Here is a 26,768-nt window from a genome sequence, read left to right as displayed (position 1 = left end):
GTCCTTTGCGAGAGGCATGGACTGTAGATACCACAGATTTCTCTGTGGTTTGGGGTCCTTGGAGAGCTCTCCACCTGGGTGGCAATTTTGCAAGTTCACTAGCTCCTGTCTGCATCTCAAACAACAGAAAGGCTTTCGAAAATTCTGCCCCAGCTCTGCTCCAGATTTTGTTAAGGGATACTTTAAATATCATCTCTGCCTTGTACACTAATTCCCGTTAAGAAGATGGTGAGGAAGGGTGATAGAAGTGGTGCTCTGTGCTCCAGCCTCTAGTGTTCTCCACTGCGTGTGCTTTTCCCCTTTCTGCCTTGTATTTTCTTTCTGTGTGAAATGAATCGCAGCCTGGGAAGGCACTTTCTGTTTCCCCAGCCTGAAACCTGACCTCACAAATAGCTGATTTATGGGAATTTCTGCAGCTTGATGGTGACCTCATAGCATCAGAGGAAAGCGTTTGGGAATAGCAGATACCAGAAAAAGGCTTTGCTTATCACATGGATCCTTTCCACTTATATGCAGTTGGAAGTGATGGGCAGGCATGTAATGCAGACTTGCTGCACAGCTGTCTGTGTACAAGATCTGTCTCTATATTCTTCAGATGCCTCTTGGTCCATTCCCACAGCTTGCAGGCACTGTCAGATTTCACCAACAGAAAGACCAGCAGGATCTGTGTCATTTTTAGAGGGTTCTTCCACTTTGTCTTGAGTTCTCTTTTGCAGTTGTCTTGATCTACAAAAGCTGTTGGTCCCAGAGAAACTAGTCTTCATTTTAGTGAAAATCGTATTTTTAATGATTTTTTTTCTACTGAGCATATGAATGTTAGATTTCATATTTATGATACTCTCCTCCTTGCTTGTTGTAAGTATCCAAAATATATCCATTTAGTTGTTCAGAAGTAAAAGGCAACAGAAGTGTGTCTGTAAAGTGATCCTATGTTGTCTGGGTGAGACAAACCTTAAATCATGGAAATATTAATCATCTTTTCTCATTTTTCTCTAGTGTCTTTTGTCAGTGACACCAATTGAACATGATTTGGAATTCATCACAATATTGCAGATTATGATTAAAACCCAGCAACTGCAGATAGTAAAATTAACTCCAGATATTTAAAAAGGAAGCAACAACAAAAATGTTTCTGGAGACCCCTGTATTTCAAATTAATATCTAAATAGGCAGTGCTACTTACAACGATTCTAGTTTTCTCCTTGCCCTCTTAAATGGTAAAATAAACTTATTAGCCGTCCTTGCCAATAGTGACAACCTTGTCACTGCTTTGGCCTACAATCGGCATGTCCACCGTGTGAAGGATGGTAATCTTTGGATTCTGAGCCTTTCCTTACAAAAAATTGTGGTGATAAAACTAAATAGGATTGTAAGCCAAAGATATCACATCGCGTTGCATGTCTCCTGATGCAGGGCTAGAATCGATGTTAATGCAAATAACAGTGACAGATAATTCTTTCCTTCCCCCAAAGGTGAACTAGGGGAATTTGCTGGGAAATAATTAAACAGTGCCTTTGCTCTGCTCAGATGCAATGGTCAAGAGTTGCTTCTGCAAGCAGAAGGAGGGTTTGCTGCTGGACTGGTTCCTGCTCTGCCCTTACACCTGCCAGTGTGACACCAGGGAAGAGACAGTCTGCAGAGGTTTAAGAGCAGCAGCCAGTCTCTTCCCTCTCCACAGTAGGATTTTAGTGTAATGGCAGTCTGCCCTTTTTTTATTTGCTTCCTTCTTTGTGCATTGCTCCATCAGGAGTAAGGCGAGTCAGCACGTGGTAGGGTATAGACTAGGGGCAACAGCGTGGATGAAACAGGCTGGCAGCAGCGTGGCATCCTGAAAGATGCAGAACGTACCAGTCTGTTCCCAGGACCTCATCTCCCATGGCATCTGTCTTCGTGATGGGCTAGTCAGTGCTGGTTTTGAGGTGCAGGACAGAGATAGATCCTGCTGGTGAGAAGCCAAGCTGGTCTGATGGAGGGGTACCAAATGCAGGCTGAGGCCAGCACCTGCCTCCCTACAGCCTCCTTATAGGTTGTAGAGAGTGGGAAGGTCCCCCCTCAGCCTCCTTGTCTCCGGGCTAAACACCCCCAGTTCCCTCAGCCGCTCCTCATCAGACCTGTGCCTCAGCCCCCTCCCCAGCTCCGTTTCCATCTCTGGACACGCTCCAGCCCCTCCGCGTCCCCAAGAGGGGCCCAAAGCTGAATGCAGCATTCAAGGTGCGGCGCACCAGTGCCGAGTACAGGGCGCCGGTCCCCGCGCCGGTCCTGCTGGCCACACTGGGAGAGAAGCCAGGATGCTGTTGGCCTTTTTGGCCATCTGGGCACACTGCTGGCTCACATTCAGCTGGCCGTCGCCAGCCCCCCAGGTCCCTTCCTGCAGGGCAGCTTTCCAGCCACCCTTCCCCAAGCCTGCAGCTCTGTGTGGGGCTGTTGTGCCCCACGTGCAGGACCCAGCGCTGAGCCTCGTGGAACCTCGTATCATTGGCCTCAGCCCATCGGCCCAGCCTGCCCAGGTCCCTCTGCAGAGCTCCTGCCCTCCAGCAGATGCACGATTCCCCCAGCTGGGTGTCATCTGCAAACGTACTGCGGGTGCACTCGCTCCCCTCGTCCAGATAGTCAATAAAGATATTGAGCAGGGCTGGCCCTGATGCTGAGCCCTGGGAAGCACCAGATAGAACAAATGTTCTGTCAGGTAAGACATTGTAACAGGTGTGGACACTTCTGCTATTTTAGAAAAGTAGTGTTAGAGTGGTGAAAGTTCTGTACCGCTTTGAAACACCTCAGGATTGCTTCCTATGAAGGTCTGAGCAGCTACTAATACATGTATTTTTTTCATTTAGATCATGACGATGTGGTGCCATAGGTATGAGACATACCTGCTAGAAATATCCTTCCCTTTAGGGTGAAAGAGAGGTTCATAAAATACAGATGAAAAATTTGTTGAAATACAGGATGGCTGTGGCAGCTGGCCTCTTCACTTACGCCTGACACTTAACAGAATTTAACAAAAATTCCTTTTGCACAAGGAATTTGTCTTCTCCAGTGTCACAGCTACATGAAGAGTGTGTGGCTTGGTAGCTTTGCGCACACAAAAGTTTGTTTTTAAGGTGTGTTTGTGCACTAGATTGGAGTTGGTATCAGTTTTATCCGTAGTACACCAGAGTGACTGAAAATAAGCTCCAGTAACTGATCTTAATTATTTAAATAGATGTTTCCCACTCTAAATGATGTATTTTATTTTGTTTATTGCTTTGTGCTTTTCTGTAGTCTTTTAAAGGCAAATTCTTTCTCACTGGTTTGATGCCATTTGGCTCTGTGTATATATAAAATAAGGAGATACAGTATTTACACACATCTACTTAAGAAGTTGTACTAGTCGTACTTCTTACTGCATTTTTATTTTACTTGAAAATGGTGAAAGACCTGTTAGAGGACTAATACTTTCTCTTTCAGTGTTTGAACATAATAGTGTTGAACAGATACTACCATACATTCACATTCAATCTCTTGAGCATTTATGTTTAAAAGCACGTTCAATTTAAACTAAAATGTTATTTTTATCGTTAGATTTGTGTATACCTCACACTAGGTGCCTTCTACCCTGAGAAATCTCCTCTATTTACTAGTGTAAGGAGAAGTCTGCTTTGAAGGGGCGTCCTCGTGCGGCGCCTTGGCAGGGTCCTGTGGTGCCCCCAGTTCTGCATGGGGGAGACAGAGCTTGTGGTGGCCCAGCCGTGGGTGCCTGCTGGGGCTGCGCAGGGTCTCTGCTTCCCTCTTTTTCCCCTCTCTGGAGGTCCCAGTCCAGCAGAACACGTGCCACACGTTCAGCTTTGGGGGCACCACAGGCTCCCATCAGTTGTGCTGATCACGACCGTGGTGCTGAGGTTGGCTGTCTGGTGATGGCTGTCAGCTTCATTCCTTCCTTGGTGGCTGTGGCTTCAGCGTGGGCTGTACCCCTGTTCTAGGGCCCTGCCGAGGGCGCGCAGGCAGCGGGCCGTGCTCTTCCCACCAGCCTGCTACCTGTTCTGCCAGAGTCTCGATGGCTGCTCTGCTGCTCACTTCAATGTGGTCTTTGGTGAATCTTCTGCTTGCTTTGTTGCAATTTTTCATATCTGTAAAAAAAAATATTTAAGCACCTCTCAGGATAATTATGTGTTTTAACACAGTTTTTCATCGCAACTACCTTTTGTAGCAGCATTAAATGCAATTTCATCATCTTTGTAACTCCAGTTATTTGAAACACTGCCTACATTTTACCAGCCCCACCTTGGTCTCATCTCCCTGCTTTCTTTCCTTTTTGTTCCTTCATCTGGGTGACTTTTGTAGTGTGTAGCCTGAGCTGGATTGAAATTGCCACATAATTTGCACCATAATTCCAGATACAGAAGTACATACAACATACAATTACATTTTAGTCCTCACAAAAGAAGAAAAGTTTACATTACTAGCTTGCATAATTTTGAGGTTTTTTCCTTTCTGAAATGTCTGTTCCATTAATACTTTTTTCATTATCCATTGTTATCCATGCTCTGTTTCTGTTCGACATTTAAAAACAGTGCATCAGTGTCTTTTTTCCCCCTTAATGGAGGCTCGTGCGAAGCTATCCAGGAAACAGAAAAATGTGAGTTCAGTAATGCAATGCCATCCACAAAAAAACTTAATAAAAACAGGGAGGTAAGAGTTTGGATAGCGATTGTTTGGTGCTCTCTACTTGCTGCACTTGTGCTATGATGATCTCTATGATTTGAGAGAAAATTAACATCTACACTCTTGAAATAAGGAAAGTTATCTTAAACTAGTATTTACCATGTAATTTCACTGAGAATGGCTCTGTCCAAATGGCCAGCTTTCACAGTACAGCCCGTTGTGGAAGCAGCATGTGAAGCAGCAGGTCTGTGCATGTCACGATGTGATGGGTGTTCGGCATCCACTCAATCTGTTGCTTTAATACTGAATGGTCTATTACTATATGTTCATACACACATACATACAAGGTAATATTAGTATTAAATATGCATGTAGCTATAGTATGTATAGTCATAATGCTGGAAACTGTGTTAGTGTAAGTTGTGTTACTCCAGACTTGGTCCCTACGGACTTCTTAACGCATGGTAATTTTTGCACCAAATCTGCAACTATTTTGCCTCCAGCATTCTTAGAAAGACGCCCACTCGTAATTAAAAACTTAGGACAATAACACTGGAAGGGACTTTCTGAGTCAGCACGTCCAGTCCCATGGTATTGCAGGCAATTGAGTTATATAATCCGTTTCATAAATATGTCAAGCTTTGTCTTAAAACCATTAGTGAAACCTCCTGCCTCTACTCTTACCTTCTTCTAAATTGCAGTGGAGTTGGTTTTTTTTTTATTCATGGCCTGGATTTACTGGTTTGTTCTTGTGCCAGCACTGTCCTTTACTATTAGCAAGTTTTTGCTCTATCAAATATTGATGTCTGCTGTATTAAGGGAGGCTGGTCCTGTCCTCTCTTGGTCTCCATTTGCAAGGTGTTGGAGCCAAGTTTTCTGTTCTCTCGCCGAAGCAGGGGGTTGAGCTGGCCTGTGCCACATGTCCTGCTACCATGGAGGTGCCCTCATGTCACCTGGCCTTGTTTTACAGATTCCCTCGTCCCCCTTGAGTGACAGTTAGCCACATCTGGTGCCTGGGTTGGTCCTCCCTGAGAGGTGGGAGGAATGGCAGGTGGTTCTCCAGGTAGCTCTTACCAGTGCTTTGTGCGGTGGTAGGAATGCTCTCCTGGTAGTGTCCCAGTTGCCTTTTTCAAAGTTCTTGTAATAAGATTTATCTGAGGGCTGTTGCCTTTGTTGGCATGGCGCAGTGCAGTCTGTGTGACATGGAGTGGCAGGAGGTGGCAGCATGTCCATCCCCTCTCTGCCCTCTTCACACTGCAGTTGCAGCTGGCCCAGAGCACGTCACCGTGGGGCCCGATTAACTCATCGTTCTGTCATCAGCTCCTTCCTCTCGACCCTCCTCGTTGCAGCAGAAATGGCTGTCCCTACGTGCGTGCTCTTGCACTTGTGTGGGGTTCAGCCCCAGTATTGCTCTGCTCTTCGGCATCGTACAGTTCTTCCCCTGTGATGCTCTGGTTCTCTGTAGTGCTGATGGCACCTTCTGGCCTTGTGTCATCTGCAAGACTTGACAGCCACACCACCTTTATTGTTGGCCATGCTTGCCGATGGACGTACAGGATGAGGCTGTTCCAAGGCAGTTCGGAGAAGAGCTCCACTAGCTGCCCTTCCCTTCCTTGCACGCCCCTTTCCTCCACTGCATCTTCTGTCCCCAGTAAGCATGTTGTTAATCCCGCTGGGATATGGTGCGGCCAGAGGGGTGAACTCCCTTACGAGAAAAGTGATGTTCCTTTGAAGAAAGGCTCGGATCCCTTGGAATAGGAATATAGGAGATGGTAATCTTTGCATAAATCAATAAAAAAAAAGAAGTTTTTTCACAGAAGGCGCTCAAAGACTGATCTATGACTATAGAGTATTTAGCAAATGAAAGATGTCTTTTTGACTTCTTGAAGTTAGCAACAGGAACAGAAATCTTTATCTCCAAGCTCTGCTAACGTAAAAGAAATCTTATTTCACTAGAAGATTGTATGCTTTTATGGAGATGGAATTGTTCCTTCAGGGGTGCGTTTGTCTTTGAAGAGGACAGCAAAGATTCAGACACAGGGCACAGCTGAGAGAATCCTTTCATCATGAAACTGTGTACTGTGTGTCACTATGGACTAATAAATTCTAAAAACTAAGTTAAAAATACATTTAAAATGGCATTATAATGTGTCAGAATGGGAAGGAGGAGGAACGGGTTGTTCTTTTTTATGATGTTTTGGCCATTCTACTAGTAAATGGCCTTGTCCACTGTCAGCTTTATCTGAGGTCAGAGACCTCAGCCAAGGAAGGCTGGCACTTATTTTTCCATATTAAAGGCATATTTATGTATAAGCGTCTTCATGTGAATCAGTGTTATGTGTCTTAGGTATTCAGTATAGAATTATTAATATAATCATGCATTCCTAGTATAAACCACCTCTTTGTCCCAAGGCTGATGCGTAACCTGTGTTGTCCTGTGAATACGGTTTGAAGTTCAGGCCAAGCTCTGCAATGAAATAAGTGTTTTTGTATCACAGCTATCAAACTGTGATTGCGTAATTGCCAAATACAGCAGAAATGGGGAGACCACTCAGAGCAGAACAAGTCAAGTTGGAGAACACAGTCATGGTTTGCTGACTTTTGTGGTAAGTGCAGGGTAAGATTTTGATCAGTCATGAAATTTTAGAGGGTAAATAAATTATCTGTGAGTTTTAAAAGTTGTGAGATAGGGGTTTTAAATTGTCAGTTGCTTCATTTCACAGTTGCAGCTGAACTTCTTTTCAGCTTGTGGGCTGTCTGCTGTTTGTTGGCGTACTTGTGGGAATGCTACAGTTCGGTCTTTTGAATGATGTCTTACAAAGCTAATACTGCAAACAAGAAGAATCTATCTCAGGTAACTAAGATCCTTCTGAGATGGGGAAGATGTGGGCTGTTATTTACACTTACTGATGCATATTTTCTCGTGGCACTGTTGCTGTTTTGGGTCTCTTTTATATGGATGACAGATGCATTGTAGTTTTACGGCATGTCAATACTGCTGGGGAGCACCCAGGCTGCAGGGGCATCTGGGGTTTGCTCCTGAGGTGCTGTGGCTGGGATTGACCTAGGTCACCTGGATAAGGGTTTTCTGAAGGCAAGGGTTTTCCGGGAGGAATTCTGAGAATTGCTCAGAGCACCCTCAAACCCATGGGTCTGTCACCTCGGGGCACTGGAGAGCAAGGTGAATGATTATCAGGTGAAATTCAAGGAGTCTCTTTTTTACCTGCTAGTGAAACTGCTTTCAGGGAGCCAAAACGTTGCTAAAATTCATGTGATATTTGATACAACATGTTGGAAACTCAGGTGTGCTTTTGGTGCTGTGTGTGGGCTGATGGCTGTAGTTTTCTATTTATTTGAGGATACATTGCAGCTGTTGAGACCAGCGAAGGAGGGCGGCCTGAAGTATTTGCAAAACCTTTGTTTTCATAAGGGAAACGCTAAGTATGTCTGTTCTGCCTCTCTTACGGGTAGGAACTAGGAATGTTTTCATGCAATGGAGTCAAGTCACTGTTGATGTGAGGTAGACAAGACTCCATTTCTTGGTCTGCTTCAGCTTTGCTTAAATAAATTGCTTGACTTTACATAAAATGCCTAAAGGGATAAAAATCTGAACGTCTGTTCATAGTTTGAGATTTTTAACTCTCTGTTGATGTTTGCACAGCTCTCTAATGCTCTTCTAAAATGTAGCCGCAGCAGTGTAGGCTGGCTCATGAAGTGAGAAGCAGAATTCTCTTGTTACTGACTGTTTGAGATGGAAGTTGTTTCCTGAGGGAGCATTTTGCTGCTGACCACCGTAATTTTGAGAAGTGGCTTAACTTAAGGATCCCTTTCCTGACTGTCAAAGCGAAAAGATGTAGCACCCTGTTCCTGAAGCTCTGGCGTTGTTGGTATCTGACTGTTGGAAGCGTGACGGGCTGATTGCGGTGCGGGATACCTTGTGGCAGGCTTTGGCTCCGTCAGGAAGGGATCTCTCTTCCTGAAGCTGCCGTTGAGTGAAGTGGGTCCCGTTCAAGAGCAGAACCACGTCTTCACCTTGAGTAGCGTGTGGGACGCAGCAGCAGCGGGCCCGGCCGTGGGACTGGAGATTTGGGTTTGGATGGGTCAGATCTGAGCAGCCAGGACTTTAGCCTCTTCCTTCGTCGTGGCTGTCTAAGGCAACACGCTCTCACACAGCTCCCCAGGCTGCCGTCCTGGCCCCACCAGACGCTGCCCAGGGGCCATGAGGTGGGCTTCCAGCCGGCCCTGCGCCCTGGCCTGCAGGCGCCTGCGGTGGCGGTGGCCTCCAGGGGAGCCACCTGCGGCAGGACCCCAGCCCTGCTTGCCCAGCACGCCTCTCTTTCTCAGCGGGGGTCTCTGCCAGGTGTGTGCTTCTTGCTTCTTGGCACAGTGCTGCTCTTGCCGCTGCAGCGCTGCCAGGGCCGAGGGGCTGGGGGTGAGGCTGAGCCCGAGCCTGCGGCACTCCCCACACCATGTGTACCCCGGCACATGCCGCCATTGGCGGCCATGGAATGAGATCTCTGCATATATGTGCATCTCGCCACTCTGCTTGATTTATCACTGATGTGATGTGATGTTTTCTGATTATATGGTACTATTTTTAGTCATTTTTTTTCCTTTGCAAAAGGCAGTAAAGCAGGATGCCAAGCAAGCTGCATTGTACCGCTCTATTTTTATAGTAGTCATTCTTTCACCTTAAGACGATGTTGTGCTAGATATTTCCACTGTAAAGACTAGTGTGCGAGCCGTTGTTGTTTGGCATAATCCTGGGTTATATTACAGTTACCCTGCTTGAAATCCGGGGATAGAGGCCAGCAGAAAAGAATCCATGTGACTGAGTTTTATATATAACAGTTTCATACTCCAGTTTTCTTAGATCACTGAGGTGATTAACCGTTTAGCTGTGACTGCTTGTATTCAGAAATAATTCTTTGAAAGCAGATGTAGAGGCTCTGGAAGGAATAGTAAAAATGATAAAAAAATAGTAAAAATAATAATACTGTGGTCAGCCTTGCTATTGAGAACTGCTGGAAGTATGGGCTGTTTCTTCTTCCAGTGCACCCAGCTACTTTGTCATGGTGGGATCAAAACCCACCAAAATACTTAACCACCAGTGGAATTACTTAGTCCTTTTTATTTCTGTTTTCTAAATACCTTTACTGCATCTCCATGAAGATGGAGCTGAGAGCTGTGAAGTCACCGAGGTGTGGGTCTGAACTGACCTCGGTGCCACGAGGCCATCGGACAAGATCAGTTGCAGCACCAGGCTCTGCAAATGAGAAACCCCTTGGAATAAAGGGCAGCTCGTAGCAGCAGGTTAAGCCTGTGGTCCTTTGCCAGCACTGGTGTTTGGTTTTGTTTTTTTTTTATTTCTTTGCTTCTTGGCAGCACCAAAATAAAAGAATGCAGTCAGCAAATCTGCATTTCAGTTTTTAAACTTAGTACCCTGGTCATTTTAAATTCGTGGCAGAGTATTTTTGTAAATAGCATTATCTCAGTTATTTTAAGATGTCTTTAAAAAGACTGTAAGGCTATGCTGTTTGGTTTTGTGGTGGGTTTTTTTTTGGCCCGCTCTTACCCTGTTAAATATGTAAGTTTATAATGAAGCAAGAGTAATGTCTGCAGTATCTGCTTTGAGTTAAGTCACTGGAATTTTTGCTGTTTCTGAGGCCAGAAGTATGGATTTGATTCACGTGAAGATTCTTCTCCTTTATGAAGGCTTTGCTGGTTTTCGTTAGCACCCACAGAGATGTGGAGCTTTGTCTTAGTGTATTGAACATTTGCGCAGCGTTTAGATAGAATTGACTGTGCACAAACATAGATGGAAAACACGAGAAATGACAGACCAGGGGGATACTTCTGTTATAACTGGGTTTGGTGATTTTTTGTAAATGTTACAGACATTAAATGCTCAGATAGTAAGGTGATTTTCAAGTTAGCGTCCCCTCTTCCTAGTTATTTTTGGGAGGTTTAAAACTAACTCTTCAAGTTACTGAGATCATTCCCAGGGCTTCAGTAGGGCCAGGATTGTACAAATGCACCTGAAGTGTCTGTTCTATGCAAACTCCAGGCACTGCCTAGTTGTGCTTGTGGTTGTGCTCATGTTCCTGAGCAAGGTCATTTCGACCTCTGTGGCTTTTAGTGGCTAGTCAGTCTCGTCTCTGGATGCTGTTGCTGGCTTACTAGAAAAAAAATAAAGCCTGCCTGAAGGTCCTGATGAGAGCTGACTTGTACCACAAAGGCTGAGTGGCAGCGACTGTGTGCTAAGCTGTCCCCTCAGTCAGGAGCGTGCTTTCCTTGGGGACAACCCTGGCAGTGGAGCCTTCCCTCCCCATCCCACTGGTGTGGCCATTTGCTTCTCTCTGGATCTGGGACCTTTCCTGCTCTCAGCCCTTCTGATGCACAAGGAGAACCTCAGGTGAGAGGCTTCTGATGCAGGAGCAGTTAAAAGGTGCTTCAAAGGCTGGGAAAGTAAAGAGCCCTTGGGTCCCTGCGTGCAAATTTCCTCGTTCAAACTGTTCAGCAGACAGAACAGGACATACTGCTATATGTTTATCTGAAATGCTGTTCTTCCCTGGGAATACTTAGGGTAATACTAATTTTTAATATTGTTGTCTCCATGTGTTTTTCTTCTCCAGATAGTTAATTGACTTCTAGTTTTTGGTTTCGTTGATTACTTTTAGGCTGCAAAATAGACAGGGCTGAATAAGAAAACAGAGCCACACTTGTAGAAGATTTAATCTTTCAATCGGTTTCCTCTGAATTAAACCAAAACAAATCCAGGAATCCTATTAAAGATGACCTACATAGTGGGAATAAAATTGAGCTTGTGCCTTCTTTTGCTTCCTAATATACTGCCAGGAAATATGTGAATGTTTTCCTTAAAGTTCATTCATTTTTATTGCTGCTAAAAACCTCATTCCTGCCTGGCCTGGGTGGCATGCTCTTTCTTGGATGGAGAATTGGGAGCAAGAGGGCATCTTGAGCCAGGAAGGTAGTGAAAGCTGAGCCAATGCAATGTGATGGGGATTTAGCCCTTGGCTGTAATTAAAAGCGTTTGTCAACAGAGCTTTAGCACAGAGTGGTTCCAGCAAAACCCTGCAAGGAGATGGAGATTATACCAGGTAAATAACTCTTTTGTTAGTGTGGCTTCAATCAGTCCTCCAAATGGAGCAAGTTAAAACTGCTGCTTCTCTAGGTCTGTGGCTCTGTGTAACTGTGTCAGTTAGGATTTTTTTTTCCTTTTTACTCATTCTGGAATTTTATTGTTATTCTAGAAAATGTTTCAAGAATAAATCCGAAAATTTACAGAGTGGATTGCTTTATAAATTTCTCAAAATCCATAGAACAGCTTGCTGGATATTTGTGACTAGGGGATTTCAATGCTTAATTGACGTCTCAGAGGAAAATGCTAACTTAAAAATCTAAAACCCTGTACAGTCTTAGAGTTTAATTAAGAAGTAAATGTTTAGCTTCTCAGATAACTCCTTTATAGTGGAAGAAAGTTATTGGCATTTCTGGTATTTCGAGAAAATACTGCTGGAAAACAACCATAAGGCAGGGAAAATAACCCATTTTTGCAGTGATTTTGGGGCAGGAAGGAAAAGATAGTTAGAGGCCCAGTTAAAGATTGAAGGCACTGCAGAACACAGAGTGCAGGACAATGAGATGTGGCTAAAATGTGTTTGTTTCTATAAATACAGGTATGTAGGAATGAAAACTGACTCATTGTTAAGATGGATTTACCGAACGGTTTTAAAAATCTGCAAGAATAATAAATGCTGTAGCCTTTCAGTTGTCTACAGAGAGAAGATCCAGTTCACGAACATAATGTTGGCTCCAGTGTCATTGCTAATGACTGCAGTAAAAGTAACAGGAGAAGTGCATAGGACTTATTCTGAGAATGCAGTCAAATACTGTGCATATTGTTTTATGTGCAGAGTTTTACAAAATAATCTTACTGTGCATTTAAATGCATTTGTTTCCTAGGGAATCTTATCAAAAAATTACTTTCACCAGATTCTTTCTCTTTCAGAGTGCAATGAGGCTTTACTTTGTTAAATTAAAATTGCCATGTCCTCTTGAGTAGCATTATTTGTGGAGAGCAACACTTTCCCCTGTGCAGAGTACAGAGCGTGAGAGAAGGTTTTTCTTCCCCGGTATCCATACTTTTAGAAAGAGGAGATTTCAGCCAGCTGATGTGCGTGTGCTGGTGGATCTATAAACATCTGAAAGGCAGATTAAAGCTGTCCCGGCTTTAGTTCCAGCTCACTCTCTTCCTCTGCAGTTCTGAATCCAGGGCTGCTCCTGGCCTTGGCTGTGCTCTTGCTGCTCAGCTGATGAGTTGGTGTTCTAATTACCAGACTGGTTGGTGCAGATGACTCTGTAGCTTTATCTTCCTTGGATGCAGCTGGTAGGAGTAATATAACAAGACTTGAATTTTTGGGTTCATAAGGCCAGGATAGGACTTGTTCTGCAGCTAGTGAGATAGCTTTAGTATCCTCCGCCAGTGTAAGTGTGGTGGTACTGGGCTTTAGACTTGGTTTGCTGTGGAGAAGATGTATGTGGTTAATGGAGCAAATGTTTTCTGAGCCTTACGGATTTTTCCACAAATGTATGTCAGGGGTGTTACTAGAACCGCCTCAGTTTCTGAGTCCAGAAGTATGGGTTATGGATCGTTATTGCATATGGATATGTATTAGTGTTTTGTGCAGAAGAACTCTTGTGACCTCATGTAGTACAAGAACCAGGCTTAAGTTTAAGTATACACAGAGATTTGAAGGTGCTCGTCACTTTCCAGGGGCCTTTAATTATTTTTTATATTTATAATGTTTAGCTTAAATATTTCATGAGAGTAACTGCGACTACAGTGGAGCTAAATTGAATGTTTCACGTGGTTTACTTTTCTTTGCTGTGCATGCTAATATCCAATGCAGAGAATGACAAAAGCTCCCAGGTCAAAAGTGACATTTTACAGAAATAATAACCTGATATTAGGTATTCTTCTATTGTATTGAAATGAGTATATCTTATCTATAAAAATCTTTCCTTCAGCCCAACGTTCTATGCATGAGCTATGTGCACAGCTGCCACTTTGTTGTCACTAATCAGAGTTAGCAGCAATGATGCCTTCCCTCCCTTCTTTGCTAAGAGCAGCTAGCCAAGCTTTTTCTTGCTAGGTATAAATTTGTTAAAATTCTGCAGTGAGAATCTGCTCCTCTGCCTGTTTCGCTCCTCCTCTTGGCTCCGGTGTACCACAGAGCCCTTCTGGAGTTTGCTGCTGGGGCAGGTCACTATCTCTGGGTGCAGAGGTTGCTCTCAGCTGCCTGCAGGTGTGGCTAGGTTTTCCAAAAGACTTGCATGGTCCTGCAAAACTTACCCACCACTTGAATTGTAGGTGAAGCTTTCTAAAACTGCTGAAACAGAAGAATCTGTCTGAAGAGTTCTGACATATGTATTTGTAAATGTTTGACCACAGAAATAGAATTTGTCTTCTCTGCCATCAAATTAACAGGAATCAAAATTTAGCTTGGCATGAGGAAGAGCAATGTTGCTGAAGATAATAGAGTTGCACTGGTTTACATAACTTGTGTTGGACCATAGCTTATATATTACTTGTCTATTAAAGATACCTAATACCTTCTCATATAAAATAATCTCTTCAGTTTGATTAAATGCTATTGTACTAATTACAGTACTTAAAAATTCTTACTTCTTATGTTCTGATTTATATTATCTCAATTTTTCTTTTTTTGTGAGGAGAGGAGAAGTCATATAGGGCAAACACATTTTACGTTTCTTACTCATCTGTGCCTCCTTCTGTGCTACTTCTTCCCTATTCAGAAGTTTATAGAGTTTGAAGATGCACTGGAGCAGGAGAAGAAAGAACTACAAATCCAAGTGGAACACCTTGAATTTCAGACTCGACAGCTGGAGCTGAAGACCAAAAACTATGCAGATCAAAGTAAGCAAAGTTGTATACCAGACATGATTGTACACTTTTGACTTCCACGCACACAGACTGCTACTTGGAAAATATGGTTCATACTTTTTGTTTTAGTGTCATTTAGGCAAAGCCTGAAATGTCTGGTTGTCCCCTACTTAGCTATAAAATTCTGAGCCTTCTAAAGGATGGGATGCGTCCACCTAATTTAGTAGAGGCTTCATTGCTTCTGTTGTGTGGGGCATGCTCAGTCCATCCAGAGGCAAGATTTGGGCCGCTATTGAAGCTTCAGAACCTGGTTTCCAGTTTCTCCTTGTCCCTGGATAGAACATCCCTTTTTTTTCTCATACACTGTCACATTTGATTGTTTGTTTGTTTATTTTTACAAACACTTTCTAAATGGTGCAGCCATGGTTTCTTGGCTGGAGTTCCCCTCAGCCAGTTCACTGATGTTTTGTCCAGTACTCCTGCTCCTCAAATAGTCAGAAGCACCTATTCCAGATGGTAATTAAAATTGTTGTCAAACTGGGACACTTAAGTGGCACCAGGCTACTGCTGAGGAAGTCTGCTTCTATGCTCTTTACTGCACTATTTGGTCTGCTGATTTTGGCAGCATGCAGGCACCCATGAATACAGTTTGTAATGAAGACCAGATCCTGCAATTTGCGTTATTCTGTTTCCGTTTGTTTTGTTCCAAAGATATAAATTGATTTCTAACAAAATAGGCTTTGAGACTTCTAGTTTCTTTTGAGAGCCTGATGTGTGTTAGCTGATGGTTGCAATCTTCTCTTCATAGTTTCGCGGCTGGAGGAACGTGAATCGGAAATGAAGAAAGAGTATAATGCTCTACATCAACGTCACACAGAGGTAGGATGTCATCTTATTATTTCTAAATAACTAAACAAACTTTTAGCCTATACGTAAAGTCATATCAAAGAATTCAGCTTTACAGTGGTAGTGATGACTAGAGCTTCTGAACTTTGGGAACATCAAAATTATCTGAATGGAGGAGGTAAAGAGGATGGAGCTAGGCTCTTCTCAGTGGTGCCCAGTGACAAGACCGGAGGCAACTGCCATGAAATGGAACAAAGAAGCCTTCCTCTGAACATGAGTAAAAATGTCTTTACTATGTGGATGATGAGCACTGGCACAGGTTGCTGAGAGATGTGGTGGAGTCTCCATCCTTGGGAGATAATCAGAAGCCACCTGGACGTGGTCCTGGACAACATACTCTAGGTGTCCCTGTTTGAGCAGGGACGTTGGACCCAATGGACCCCAGCGGGTTCTTTCCATCGTCAACTGTTCTGTGATTCTGTGAGCAGTGCCCAACTACCTCATCTCCCCCTGGCAGCAAGCGCTCAGGAGACGTCTTACACTATTATTGGATATGCTTTTTCATGGCTTTTCTGTTACAAGATTAAGCTTAAATCATTTCCGACACTATTTGCTGTCAGATTTTCTGTCAGATTAGTCTATTCACTTATATCATCAGCTTAGAAGGCCAGAGCAAAGGCAAGGAGATGTGCAAAACAGGAAAGGGAATTGGAAATGGGTGCTGGAGAGGATCAAGCAAAAGCAGAAAGCTGGTCTTCTCCTCTGTTTGGCTCATGGATTTTCTCTCCTCACAGATGATTCAAACCTATGTGGAACACATTGAGCGATCCAAGATGCAGCAAGTTGGGGGAAATAATCAAACTGAGAGCAGTCTACCTGGGAGAAGGTAGGGCCATAACCTCTCCATGTAACATATGCCATCTGGGAATTTACAAATTGAGGGCATCTATTTGAGAGAGAGAGAGAAACCAGAAGCAGAATCTTTTCCCTGTGGGCATGGATTGTAGTTGAAGGTTTTTTGTAATGGGCTGTGGGTGAGTGTGGGTGCATTTTCTAAGGTTTGACGATGAGCAGCTTTACGTGTTCTGTTACAAAGCTTAGGCTTTGTCACGCTGCTGTTGATGTAGGGCTTCTGGAAAAAACATGTTTGTATTCTGAAGTAGCATGTAAAAGGTTTATCTATAAAATGGATGGAGATGTCAAATAAAGTGTGTGTGTGTGTGTCTCTGTATGCATGATAGCCAGCAAAACTGTAGCAATTAAATGTGTTTGCCATTATAGGATTTGTTCCCCCCCCAGCCCCGTTCCTTCAAGGGAAGCTTTCCATAAGTCAGTCACCCAATAGACCTACTTACACCCAAGAAATTGATTTTCTTCCCTGCCTGCCCCTGGAACCAAATGCTTTCTCTCTGATGGTGCTGTGTACCAGTAACATTGCCCACGGGGTGGGAGGTAGAAGTGCTGTTCCATAATTACTGGTTAGAGTCTCCAAGTAACAGATCACATAACACATAATCTACTCAGATTAAGCATAATCTATTCAGTCACTCAGGCATAAAAAAGATGTTTTCTGTGGCAATTTTTATGCATGACAGATCACTACTTGTGTTAATCATCACATGCTAATGAGATGATTAACACTGTAGTGACACTGTCTAACCCAGAAAGTTTTAAACTAAAACAGTGTTTTCCAGGGGAACAATATTGATAAAGTAAAATGCTGGAATGCTGGAGGAGATTAAATCTTTTTGTTGTCCTTGCCTGTCTTTTTTTAACTTCTAAATTTCTTCTGGCCTTGAGGAATGTTAAAAGGTTTTGCACACATGGTGACCATGAGCCATAGGAGCTGTTGGTCTGAAAAATAGACAGAGACAGTACCAGCTGCACAGGAGTACTTGCAAAAGAGTGCCTGCTAGGTGTGTCCTCCCTTGTCTCTTAAAAAATACGTCTGACTGATCTCGGTTAATATCTATGAACTTCAGCTGGTTAACATCACTGAACTTCACTCAAAACCTGAATCTTCGGGAAGCATTAGGCTAAGAAAAGGAGTGAGGATGGCATGTCAGACTATATACAGGAAGGGCAGCATGGGCAAAGACATAGAGATGAAAATACTGGGAAAACAGATAAATGGAAAGCCATGAAGGTTTGTGAAGTATCATTCGGTAGGGATGATGAAATGCAAAAGAGCACTGAGAAAAATTTTAAGATGAAGAAAGAGCAAAATAACTTGAAATAAAGAATAAAGAAATATGTTAAGCATAAAGGAGAAATAAGTGAGGATATTTTAGTAACTTGTACTTATGTCTGTAACACTTAAATACCAGAATGTCAGTTGGGTTTGTGGTAATGTAATAGAAAGGAAATTTGAGGTCTTGGCATAGGACATGTAAATACCCTTTGTCTGCTATGGCTCCCTGTTGGATTGGATTGCTCTGGAAAGGACAGAATTCCAGTTGCCAAAGTTTTGACAGTGTATTGTAAGAGAGAAAAAGGGAGAGAAAAAAAGACCTAACCCCACTTTGGCAATGAAAGAGGCTTGAAGGATGGAAAGGGAGTAGTAAAAAACATGAATTTTCAGAAACCTTGGTAACTAGCCTGGGACTTCCGCCAGTTCCCCGCAGCTGTAGGGTCATACAATATCTCTGAGCTGGAAGGGGCCTGCAAGGATCATTGGGTCTGACTCTCAAACCCACACAGCGCAACCCAAAGGTTAAACCATATGTCTAAGAGCATTGTCCAAACACTTCTTGAACATTGACAGGCTTGGAGGTGTGACCACTTCCCTGGGAAGCCTGTTCCAGTGCTTGACCACCCTCTCTGTGAAGAATTTTTTCCAATATTGTCTATTTGCTATTTCATTACCTCCCATAATAATTAAAGATATTTCTGTAGCCTTGGCTACAAGAATAACTTGCAACTGGAAGATACTGGTATCTCAAAGACAGATCCCTTATTTATTCTGAATCAGTTGGTACATACTCTCATTTGTAAGGCTACTAGAGCCTTACGTAAGGGAAGACATAGTTACATGTGAACCAAGGGGGATTGTTTACTGTTCCTCTTCTGACAGTCAGATAGTATTTTCAGTAAAGAATGTCTTGCAGTATTTCTTCTAGAGAGATTTAACAAAAGGCTATTGTAGTTGTTGAGTGGGCTGTACAGTGAGTTATCGCTGTGCAGTTTTCTGCAAAACAGTAAATTAGTATCACAATAGGGAATCATTTAGGAGAATAAAAATAATTACAGAATACAGCGTTTGGGGTCTGGCTAAAATTAGATTGTCTGAAATATAAAAATCTGTTGGGGGAAAAATTATCAAAAGGTAGATGGCAGCTTTCCTAGATGACAGAGAGAGGCATGAGGGGTGTAGATAGCAAGACAGACATGGTGTAGAAAGAACCAGTAGTTTGTAGGTGTTCTGTTCGTAAAATCTCCCTTGTCAGACTCTTCTTCCTCTTGTCCTCATGGTCTGGATGTCCACAGTGAGCTCCCAGAACGTGGGACCCTAGTGTTACAGCTGAAGTGGGATAAGCGTATTAGGCTTGTTTCCCTTCCCACTTACCCTTCTGTAAATAACAATATATCTATGGAGGTACTTACACAGTAAAACATAAAAGTACCATAGGTGAAAGTATGCTTAGGGCCTCTGTTTTTTAAAGGGTAGTTCATATATGCACTGGCCAAATTTGAGCTGGACTGCATGGTAAAAATTTATTTTAATGACATTTTCCTTCCCTAACTCTTAAATAAGCGAATATTAATTGTAGCATTGTGTTATCATTCCGTGAAAGACATGCACAGTGAAAAGTGTTACCAGTTATAGCTGCAAGATGGCCATTCTCTGGAAGGAAGGGCAGAATTTTCATCAAGAATTGCCTTTTCGTATTAGAGAAACTAGTTTTTTACCTTTTTAAATGTGGCATATTGCTAGTCTCCCTGGAGAGAAAAAAAAAAAGAGTTACACCTTTTATCTATGAAAGCCCCTGATGGGGCTGTGATCTGAGTTTGTAGGAACTGCCAGTAAGAAATGGAACTTTTTCCTTCATTTCAAGCTTTGCACTATTTGCGTGTGTGCGTGTGTGTGTAGCTCTGTGTTTGTATCTGCTTGTGCACAGGCAGTTGGGACAGATGCGTGTTTTTGTGTCATTGCACAGCTGGGTGGGGGTGAGCACCAGCATTTGTGTATCTTGGTGCACTGGTGTGCACTGGGGGGGACACGGACATAATTTCTCATGGCCTGTCACACAGATTGGAGTGCATTTATTTATTTTCATCTGTGGATGTGCTTGGGTGTGTTAGACTGCATAGGGATGCATATGTACATAAGACCGTAAGTACATGGAGTGAGTTTGCCTGTCTCTTGGGAGAAGTTTGTGCAAGAACTGTTGGGGGATGTGTGTGTATCGACCACCATCCAAGAGAGGTAATCAGTACGGTGCACTCTTCCACGTGGTGTGGATTTCAGTGCATGTGTAACCTGTGTCTGTTGTAGGGCTGCATGTTTGCATGATCTTTGCTCTCTAATGGTTGTTTTTTTGTCTCGCTTTTTGTGCAATTGCTGCTCTGTTTTGGCTGTTATGTTTGTCACTCCAGTCATCGCCAGTCATGGAGGAAAAGGTAAATCCTGTTGCGGCATCTTAACTTTGTTAATCCTAGTTTTGGAGGTTGCTGTTGAGTAGCAACAGTGTGGTGCTGGGAATGTACTGTACTGGCACGTTTGCCCTCTTTGTCTACTGGCTCCTGTGTTGGACTTGCTGATTAGGGTGAGGCAGAGGGAGCTGCCGAGCTGCTGGGGTAACATCAGGAAGAAGTTTGTGCACTCAAATGCAGAAGACGCAAAAGTTCAGTCCCAAAACAGGATCAGTCCTCTCTGATTGGACATTTACACTTCATGTCCCTGTATCAAAAATGTTCAAAAATCATCTTTTTTCCTTTATTTTACTACAGAGTACGTGGCACGTGTGTTTTCTGAGCGGGGCAGAAAATGCATGTCATTGTTAGTAGTTCCCTGAAGGCACTTCTGATTTTGGGCTGGGCAGTGAGTTCTACGCCTGGGGCCTCCAGAGAGAGCAGTTGTCTTTAAATGCCAGCAAATGAATTGTAGTTTTAGGATTTTAGAATTGTAGAGCATCCTGATCGCAGGTTTTAGCTACTGCAAAACTTTATTGAGGAGTTTGCTGTTTACTTTGTAACAGAAGGTGGAACTAACCAAGTCTTAAGACTCACCCTGGACTGGAAATAATTGGGTGTATGAAGGTTACTCCAGCACTGAAAATTTAGAGCAGCCCTGAGGATACTCTAAATGTCTTTGAAGACTCATAGTCAGCCCCAGAACTGCAAAGCAGAAGTTAGCTCTTCTGTGGTGTTTGCTATTTCCCCTTCCCTGGGAGGTTTAGAAGAGGCTGGAAGGTGTTTCCAAAGAAACTTGGCAAGGAAATTTCCTAACAATCTATGTTAAAATCCTTTCCTGAAGATCCTATGGCTTCTGCTGCTACAGAGACTTTGTACCTCTGTCCTCTGTTTAGCAGGGACTGTGAAGTTCATACATTCCCTGTACGTTCAGTGGGGTGCTGTATCTCCTTGCATGTTAAATGTACACGTTTGTATATGAATATAGAAATAAGCTCTGCATTCCCAAAAGAAATCTGATATAGAATACCTAAAGAGGAGTAATTTAGTAAGTCTCTCAGGTTGTGTTTGGGGTGGCTCGTATTTCTCGGTGCTGCCATTGAGTTATGTCAGGCCATCCCAGCATAGTCACAAAAGTGTTCATATTATAGCATGTTGTTAGGTATTCTGACTGCACCATTGTTCTGCAAGGCATTTTTTGCAGTTATAGAAAGTTTTCTCCAGCTTTTTAAAGCTGTGAAGTATGACTCCCGTAAGACTATTATTCTAACCTGAAGAAGAGCAAAGTTATGAAACTAATGGTTAAAGCAGCTCAAAAAATGGCCTAATATTTTTTTTCTCCCTGAAGAGAGTGTTTCTTTTGAAGTAGACTCTTTGGGACCCTTGAGTTTTGTCTTTAACTGTAAAACTAGGATTTTTCTGTCTTTGTGGCATAAAGGTCTAATTTCTAGTTTTGAATCTCTTCATAACCTATTGTACATAACTGACTATACGTTTTGCGGTGCTTTGATCAGTACAGTGCCGGGGTGAAGATTTCATATTAAAGGAAACATTTCCCTAGAATGTTATCTATAGAAACTTAAACCAGAGCTGTTAGAAACTTTCAGGATCTTGGAATGATAGCAGTAGGATAAAGAGAGGTAAATGTGGGAAGACAGACAGAGGTAAATGTACTTTGGCATCATACCCTGTTAGGAGCAGGTGTAAATGGCAGTGTAGAAGTTGTAAATCGGTGTTTAGGGTAACAGCAGTGAAATGTTTTCTATACGCCTTCAGCAATTGTTAATATTGAAAAGTAAGAAGTACCAAGGTGCCTTTGGAGTGGAAAGGCTACAAGGAAATTGATAATCCCTATCATCATGTATGAATCTGGGTTTGAATCTGTTGAAAGGTGATTGCAATCTGCTCTGTAAAGAAAAATAAGGTTAATCAGGTTGTGTCAATGATCTGTGCTCCCCTTAAATCCTGTTATGTGCTGTCTTGGTAAGAGGGCTTGTCTATGAAGCTTCCATGAGTGAGTCTTGAGGATCTTCAGGAGTGGGTTTGAATGCAGATTCTTAGGAAAAGTGCATCCTAAATCTCCTTACTGGGCCACACTGGAAACACTTTTCTGCCTCTTGTGCCTGTCCAAGATAGGCCACAGCAAGTGATTATTGCTCAGCATGAGCAGCAGTGGCGCGGTGGTGTGGCACAGGCTGGGTGTGTTGGCTGGGCAGTGCTGGGCATGGGAGGGTTTTGGTTTTCTCCACAAACATAGTCTCCTCTGCTCAGCACTCCGTCTCCTTCCTTCCTAAATGAGCTGGCTTGTGCCCCACCTCCTGTGCTGGTGTGTTTGCACATGTCCCAGGGTAAACTTAGGTCGTGCTGCAGGCTTTTCACCCGCACTCACAGGTGAGGTGGTTGTGATGGTTGCCGAGCCTGGTCAGACCAGTGCTGATGGTCATTAAAGAAAGGCACATGAAGATCTACTGTTACTAATACTGGTGTACGGAAGGGTGGATTTCATCACTCCCTGCAGCAGTAAGCGGAAGCTCCGTGCCGGCGTTGGTGAAGTACCATCATCAAACCCTTCTTGGGGTGCATGTTACACAGAGGAACAGCTTAGTTCACCTCAGCAGGGCAACTGAAGCCCAGCTAGTGCAGGCTGCTGGGGATGTCCCCTAAATTGGATGTGTACTCTGTCCCTGAAGGGCTGCTTCTCTGGCATGAAACCAGTTGTCTGTTTCAGCATGCTGCTGCAGCCTTTTCCACCTCCACTGCTTGCTCTAGATTTTCTCCTGCTGGAACTTGGTCTCAAAACCTGTGCCAGCTTTTATATTCAGAATCAAACCCGCAGCTAGCTAGTCACCTGCAATCGCCAGAAAGAAGAGGATGAAGAAAACTTAATTACAGACATCTGACAGTATGAATGATGCATTCACTTACACCTTTCTTTAATTTCTGAATTTTGAGTGCACTGTAAGGTGGACACGGAGAGGGAATCAGAGAGTACAAGTATTCTTTTTCTTGCTTGATACTGGAAGTGATCTAAAACCCTCTGATTTCTGTCTGCTGTTGGAACTAACCAGATTTGGGGTGAAATGTACAGAAGTGCCATGTAAATGACTCTTACTTAAAATCCTCTTTCCTGACCTAGTGATGACATCTCTAAAATACGTGGGAGCTTTTTTTTATTACTGTAAGAGTTGTTTGCTGTGGCTCATTTTCCCACAGTACCTTTGTTTCTCAGAAGATACACTGACTTAAATTGGCCAGTGGTTCCCTGCGTGTTTGCATTCCCCCAAATGTTTCATACTGATGGAGCAGTCGGTCGTGCCTGTTGTGGTCACTTGACCCTCTCCCTCTTAAAGAGTCTCCCTGGGAAGAGATACAGCTCTAGCAGTAGATGCCACGGGTCTGGGTAGACAGCAGCATGGCAGTGTGGGAGTTGGGAGGTCATACAACTGCTATGTGAGGGGAAGGAGTGTAATTCAATTTCCAGTGACTAATATTTCGTGTAAGCTAGCGTGCTGTTTCTTTTCTGTAAGAACCTTGTAAATGGCTAACAGATTGGTTTCCTCTCTCTGTTTCTCTGTTTAGCAGGAAGGAACGTCCTAACTCTCTGAATGTCTTCCCCCTCGCGGATGGCATGGTACGTGGGCAGATAGGGTCCAAGATCGTCCCAACACTGGACCACTGGCACCTGAGTGACCTCGGCCAGCTGCAGTCCAACTCCAGCTACAAGGTTTTATAGACCATCACGGAGCAAGGGTTTCCCGCTCTCCCACTGTCAATAGCATCTCACATTTTCGTTAAGATGGAGACCAGTCTGTGTCCATAACCCTTTGCAGCCTTTCCCTGCTGTGCGTCTACTCCCTTGGTAGCTGTGCTGTAGGTGGGAGGATATTTGTCTGCAGATCTGGCATATAGTGCGGGAGGGACTTGATGCAGCTTCTCATGCTTCTTATCTCAGTGATAATTTCCTTTACTTGGCTGGCCCCAAGTTGAGAGGAATGTGTGGGGTGGCAGTTAGGGATTTAGGGAAGATAAGCCTTTTTAAAAAACTTTTTTTATAGCTTGTTTGGGAGAGGAAATGGTGGGACCTGTCTCCCTCTCTCCCCCTTGGTAAGAGAGCAAGCATTGGGTTGCACTTGCTCTCCAGTGTGTGTCTTTTCTGACTGATTGCTGTTCTGGCCTCCCTGTCTTCAGTAAAAAGGGCTCCTAATCCTCTCTGGATGTCCAAGTCTTGCACTGTGCTTAAAGGTCTTCACTTCCTCGTATATCTAGTCATTGCTCTAGACTTGCATTGTCTACTTCAATACACTTGTCGCCTTCAATGTGCTGCCTTCTGCACGGGGGCTTGCCAAAAACCTGACAGCATTGCAACTGCGCTGAAGCAGCTGCATGGTTCTGCCTGCTGCTTGTGGTGCTCTGCTCTGCCAGTCGGAGACTGGTCTGAGCCCAGAGACCCAGGTGTTGCACTCTTAGCTGACAGTTCGCTGCAATTGCTTACACTTTAGAGTACACATGGTGGCCCATGTTTCTGATGAGCTGTACCTGTAGACTGCTCAAAATCTTCGTGCTCAGAATGCCAGCAAATTCCTCTTTTTGAATGATGTTCCACAAATGCCTAATGAAAGGCCTGAGAGCCAGTGGTGCATCTGCCCAGCATGTACATGCCTTACAGTACATCCACCAATATCTCACAGAGCTTCTGGTCTGCTTTAAAAATGTCTCATAAAATTCACTTTCTCTCAGCCTGGAATTTGTAGAACAACAGGTACTTCATATGTCCCATCTGGGGACTGGTCTCCTTTTGAGAAGACATAAATCACTAATCCTGTAAAATACATAGAGATAGCGAAGGCAAAGCAGAGGAAGAAAAGCCAAAGAAAACCCCAATTTGTTGTTGTACCAATTCTGCGTGTCTCCAGATTACATTAATGGTACTTCGGCCTGAGGGACTCTTCAGGAGTGGCCTCCCTGATGCCATTTGTATTTAGCCAAATTAAAAATTTATGCAGAAAACAAAGTAGCAACTTTCCTTTTTTAACACTACCTTTTTTAAGTAGCCAGGTCTAGCATAGCACAAACCTTAGCGCTTCATCAGCTCTCAGCCGTCATGGAAGTTAGAAATCCAAAAGCAAGATTTTTGGATAGGATGAAGACTGTTCTTGGAACCCAACCCTTGCCTGTAGTGTTAGAGGCACAGAAGTTTGGGGAGCATAGCAACTTGCAGAATGCCACTTGGGTCCTACAGTAACTTCTGGAGAGCTTTGCCTGGAATTAGGGAATAGCAATGCCACAGTGCAATAACTTAACTAAGGATGGTGGAAATGAAGATAGAGCATGAATGTGTTTCTTCAGACTAGTGTTATAGCAGCACAACACTGATGCAAAGATGCAGGTGACACCCAGAATGCAGAGAGACCAACCTGCTTCTGGTTCCAGAACCAGTTTGTTCCTGGGGACCTCCAGGCAGTGCTGCACGCTATGGTGTGAACATGCTCTCTAGCGATCAGGCATGTGCGGCAGGGGTTAGTTTTTAGAGAAGAGCTAGGTTGTTGAGATTAGATCCACCTTCCATAGGCTTGCTAAGCAGTAATTCTGTAAGTGGTACCATTGCAGATTGAGTGGATCTCACTGATAACCCAGCACCTGAATTGCAGGAGAGTGCAACAGGGACCCAGATAAATTGGAAGCTTTGATGTCCAAGTTCAGGTAATGGAAGGTTACTGACTGGATCTCTTAGTTATTTGGTGGTGATGGTGTCAGGTGAAAAAAAAAACATTTCAGTTTACAAGAAAGCTCTGTGCAGAAGTAGTAGTGTGCTACTGCGATGTATCTGACAGGTAGTGCTGGGATTTGTGTTGGTGCTCACTGGGGAAACTCAGAAGTGGGATGCTGGGTTTAAGGAGGCTGGCCAGCAGGGTGGAGTTAGAGAGCTTGGGCTGTGGAAAACTTGGATGGGGTAGCGTGTTACAGAGGATTTCCTAAGAGTATGGAGCAAGCCTATGAATAAAGGATGTGACTGACTGACTGACTGGATTTGCAGTTTGGAGTGGAGATTTTTCTCCTGCAAACTTCCTGCACGCACTCTGACTGGAATGCTATTGCTTAAGTATTTTGCAGGACTGAAATCTCTGCAGTACTGCTCATGCACTCCCTGCCTCTTCTTCAGCAGCTCTGCTGTCACACTGACATCACCTGCGCACGTGTGACTTGCCTTCCCACGAGTATATCCTGACGCTTCTGACTTGTTCTCCTTTTTCATGGGGTCATACTATAGTTACTTTTTAAGTGTCCTTGTATACTTATTATTACTATTTTCCGTTTTAGTTGCTGTCATTATCTTACTTTATTTTTACATTCAGTTGTACATTTATTTTATACAATGTTTTAGAGATGAAAGTCCTTAACATTTTTGTTCTTATGTACTATGCTTTCAGTGTTATAACCATACAATTGTGGCTTCTCATGGTGACATATGACTGCTATGAATGTTGGGCCTTTGCAATGCATTTTGGAGGTCACTACTACACATTTGATGTTTAGGAGGTTGACAGGTATGGCTGTAGGTAAGTGGTGGTTGCGGAGAGTATTCCTTGGGTGAGCTATGGGTTATGGCGAATGCCTCCTACGCTGTAGAGGAGAGCTGTACACTTAGTGAAACATTTAGCATTAACGGAGCACTCTGCAGGATAGAAGGAAGATACCAGCAAAGATTAATAGAGCTTCTGGA

The 26,768-nt window shown here is 43.5% G+C and overlaps 1 protein-coding gene across 37 annotated transcripts in view; it reads left to right on the top strand.

Moving 5' to 3' along the window:
• Positions 1-26,768, top strand: part of MAPK8IP3 (mitogen-activated protein kinase 8 interacting protein 3) — a 70,746-nt gene that overhangs the window by 4,260 nt on the left and 39,718 nt on the right. For 19 of the 37 annotated variants that reach the window (XM_055706651.1, XM_027810183.2, XM_027810174.2 and 16 more), the window contains exons 2-6: positions 14,482-14,602; positions 15,378-15,448; positions 16,210-16,301; positions 20,012-20,035; positions 23,627-23,771. In XM_055706651.1, coding sequence (XP_055562626.1) covers positions 14,482-14,602; positions 15,378-15,448; positions 16,210-16,301; positions 20,012-20,035; positions 23,627-23,771 — 453 coding nt within the window. The other 18 variants (XM_055706644.1, XM_055706662.1, XM_055706654.1 and 15 more) reach the window with 8 other exon arrangements.

The sequence above is a fragment of the Falco cherrug genome, chromosome 4, assembly GCF_023634085.1.
Source record: "Falco cherrug isolate bFalChe1 chromosome 4, bFalChe1.pri, whole genome shotgun sequence".
Classification (NCBI taxonomy): Eukaryota; Metazoa; Chordata; class Aves; order Falconiformes; family Falconidae; genus Falco; species Falco cherrug.
The sequence above is the reverse complement of the archived record's forward strand: the minus strand, read 5'-3'. Positions and strand labels throughout refer to the sequence as shown.